At 45.2% G+C, this 3,417-nt stretch overlaps 1 protein-coding gene across 3 annotated transcripts in view; it reads left to right on the forward strand.

Moving 5' to 3' along the window:
- Positions 1-1,767, forward strand: part of rpusd1 (RNA pseudouridine synthase domain containing 1) — an 8,723-nt gene extending 6,956 nt beyond the window's left edge. For all 3 annotated transcript variants that reach the window (XM_082973009.1, XM_082973011.1, XM_082973010.1), the window contains exons 5-6: positions 1-54; positions 578-1,767. The exon at positions 1-54 is cut by the window's left edge and continues 48 nt beyond it. In XM_082973009.1, coding sequence (XP_082829135.1) covers positions 1-54; positions 578-996 — 473 coding nt within the window. In that variant the 3' untranslated portion in view covers positions 997-1,767. The remainder of the gene's footprint in view (positions 55-577) is intronic.
- Positions 1,768-3,417: the final 1,650 nt, after the last annotated feature.

Here is a 3,417-nt window from a genome sequence, read left to right on the forward strand (position 1 = left end):
ACGGAGCTTATGATGGAGGTCCTGTTACCAAGGTGCTGCTGCAGCCTCTCACAGGTACACACACACACACACAGACAGGTACACACAGACAGGTACACACACACACACACACACACACACACACACACACACACACACACACACACACACACAGATACATAGACACACACACACACACACACAGATACATAGACACACACACACACACATACACACATAGACACACACACACACACACACACACACACACACATAGACACACACACACATAGACACACACACACACACACACACACACACAGGTACATAGACACACACACAGATACATATACACACACACACACTCACACACAGATACATATATACACACACACACACACACACACACAGATACATATACACACACACACACACACACACACACAGGTACACACACAGACACACACACACAGGTACATAGACACACACATACAGGTACATAGACACACACACACAGGTACACACATACAGAGATAGGCCTATATAGTGTTCGGTAGGTAAACATTCTAGTCATATTAATTGTCATTTTGTGTGTCAGGTCGTACCCACCAGCTGAGGGTCCACTGTGAGGCGGTAGGCCACCCCATCGTTGGAGACTACACCTACAGCCTGGGAGCAGACAGCGCCCCCTATCGTATGATGCTGCACGCACACCTCCTACACCTCCCCTTACAGCCTCTCCCCCTGCAGGCCGTCGCCCCTGACCCCTTCACCACGCCCGCTGATCCCCGCTGGCGCCCGCAGCGCTGCCTCCGGACTGTAGAGGGAGCCGTGGAGACTCTGCTGGAGCACAGGGCGGCGGAGGAGAGGACGGAGCGGGAGGAGAAGGAGAGGAGGCAGCGGGAGGAGAGGAGGAAGCAGCAGGAGGAGAGGAGGAAGAGGTGGAGGGGGAGAGAGGAGAGTGAGGAGCAGAGGAGGATGTGTCAGCAGTGGTTGTCTGAGTGGACTGATGTCTGAATTCTCCATCCCTTCTCCATCTCCTCTCTTCATTCTCCTTCTCCTTCTCTCTTCATCCTCCTCCTCCTCCTCTCTTCATCCTCATTCTCCTTCTTCTCTCTTCATTCTCCTTCTCCTCTCTTCATCCTCCATCCCTTCTCCTCTTCATCACCCCCCCCCCCCCCACTCCTCTGTTAACCTCTCCTTGAGACTCTGCAACCAAACGCCTCTCTTAATATTTGATCTGTATGGGAAAGACAAAATAAATGGTGGACCCCATAGAGCCTCTCTGCTTGTCGACACAGTATTCATCAAGAGATGTATTGTATTGAGTCTGATGGGATTGTAGCACAGCGGGAATCCTACTGTCTTCCCTCCATCTCACATTGAACAGAAGACAATCCTGGAAATAAATACTTACTTTAAAAAAAAAAAGAAGCATTTTTATTTTTAAATGGCACTTATTTGACCATTTTGAAATATTTTTTTTACTGTTGTTTTGAAGTTGCTCTCTGGATTAGAGTGTCTGCTAAATGACTAAAATGGAAGCGATATCAAAGATTTATAGTTTTGCACCTCTTCTTCTCTGGTAATATGAATCATGACCCCTTTCCGGGGCAGGGGATGACACAATAAAAAATATATTATTTGTTCTATTTTTGTTGACAATTCAAAGTTACAATATGAAGAAAAAAAATCATTGCATATTGGAAAAATGTTTTCAATACATACTGTCGCTACAAATACAAATAAACATAGCTAGCTAGCTAGCTACATCACTATTTCACAATACACGATTTGTATTCGTGTTGCAAAGACTTGTCAATATGGGATTATCTGATCCAAGTCAGTCTCATAGTTAAAACGCTAACTGGCAGATTGAACTGTGTGTCCAGTTTGATGCAAGTCATCTGATATGTTAACTGTCCAGAAGGGGGTGCCACAGGGCTCTGTTCTAGGACCACTGTTCAATACTGTCCAGAAGGGGGTGCCACAGAGCTCTGTTCTTGGACCACTGTTAATACTGTCCAGAAGGGGGTGCCACAGAGCTCTGTTCTCGGACCACTGTTAATACTGTCCAGAAGGGGGTGCCACACGGCTCTGTTCTAGGACCACTGTTAATACTGTCCAGAAGGGGGTGCCACAGGGCTCTGTTCTAGGACCACTGTTAATACTGTCCAGAAGGGGGTGCCACAGGGCTCTGTTCTAGGACCACTGTTAATACTGTCCAGAAGGGGGTGCCACAGGGCTCTGTTCTAGGACCACTGTTAATACTGTCCAGAAGGGGGTGCCACAGGGCTCTGTTCTAGGACCACTGTTAATACTGTCCAGAAGGGGGTGCCACAGGGCTCTGTTCTAGGACCACTGTTAATACTGTCCAGAAGGGGGTGCCACAGGGCTCTGTTCTAGGACCACTGTTAATACTGTCTGTATTACAGTTTCTCAATCGCTTTGACTCATTTTTTTTTATTTTTAAAAACAGTCTTAACATTCTCTAAACTGTTATTGTCAGAACTGTTTTTAAATGGGACATCACAACTCTATTGCATGTCTGCAAAAGGTACTAACTCACCCAAAACATTTCATTCATGCTTCAAAACCTAGTTATTGTGTCAGTAAATTGGCCCAATGCCACCATTGTGAGCCGTACTGGTTAAAAAATGTTTAGATGTTTTTTTTCAACCATAGCAGTCAACCCTGGAAATGTTTGTTATAATACACATTTCTGTTTTGTTCTACTTTGTTTGTGTTGACACTGACTGCACTATACCAGAATGTTAGTTTTGGCTAGCTGAATGCTATTGTGTATCACACTGACCTGTTTAGATACTGATTTCAACAGTAGGTCAAAGTTCACTGGGAAAAGTCAATACTGGAGACCTTACAGTGAAATGCTTACTTACGAGCCCCTAAACAACAATGCAGTTTAAAAAAATACGGATAAGAATAAGAAATAAAAGTAACAAGTAATTAAAGAGCAGAAATAAAATAACAATAGAGACTATATACAGGGTATTACAGTACAGAGTCAATGTGGAGGCCATATCTTGGGGGTACCGGTACAGAGTCAATGTGGAGGCTATATACAGGGGGTACCGGTACAGAGTCAGTGTGGAGGCTATATACAGGGTATTACGGTACAGAGTCAATGTGGAGGCCATATACAGGGTATTACGGTACAGAGTCAATGTGGAGGCCATATCTTGGGGGTACCGGTACAGAGTCAATGTGGAGGCTATATACAGGGGGTACCGGTACAGAGTCAGTGTGGAGGCTATATACAGGGTATTACGGTACAGAGTCAATGTGGAGGCTATATACAGGGTATTACGGTACAGAGTCAATGTGGAGGCTATATACAGGGTATTACGGTACAGAGTCAATGTGGAGGCTATATACAGGGTGTTACGGTACAGAGTCAATGTGGAGGCTATATACAGG

The sequence above is a fragment of the Salmo salar genome, chromosome 03 (genome assembly GCF_965601325.2).
Source record: "Salmo salar chromosome 03, fSalSal1, whole genome shotgun sequence".
Taxonomy (NCBI): Eukaryota; Metazoa; Chordata; class Actinopteri; order Salmoniformes; family Salmonidae; genus Salmo; species Salmo salar.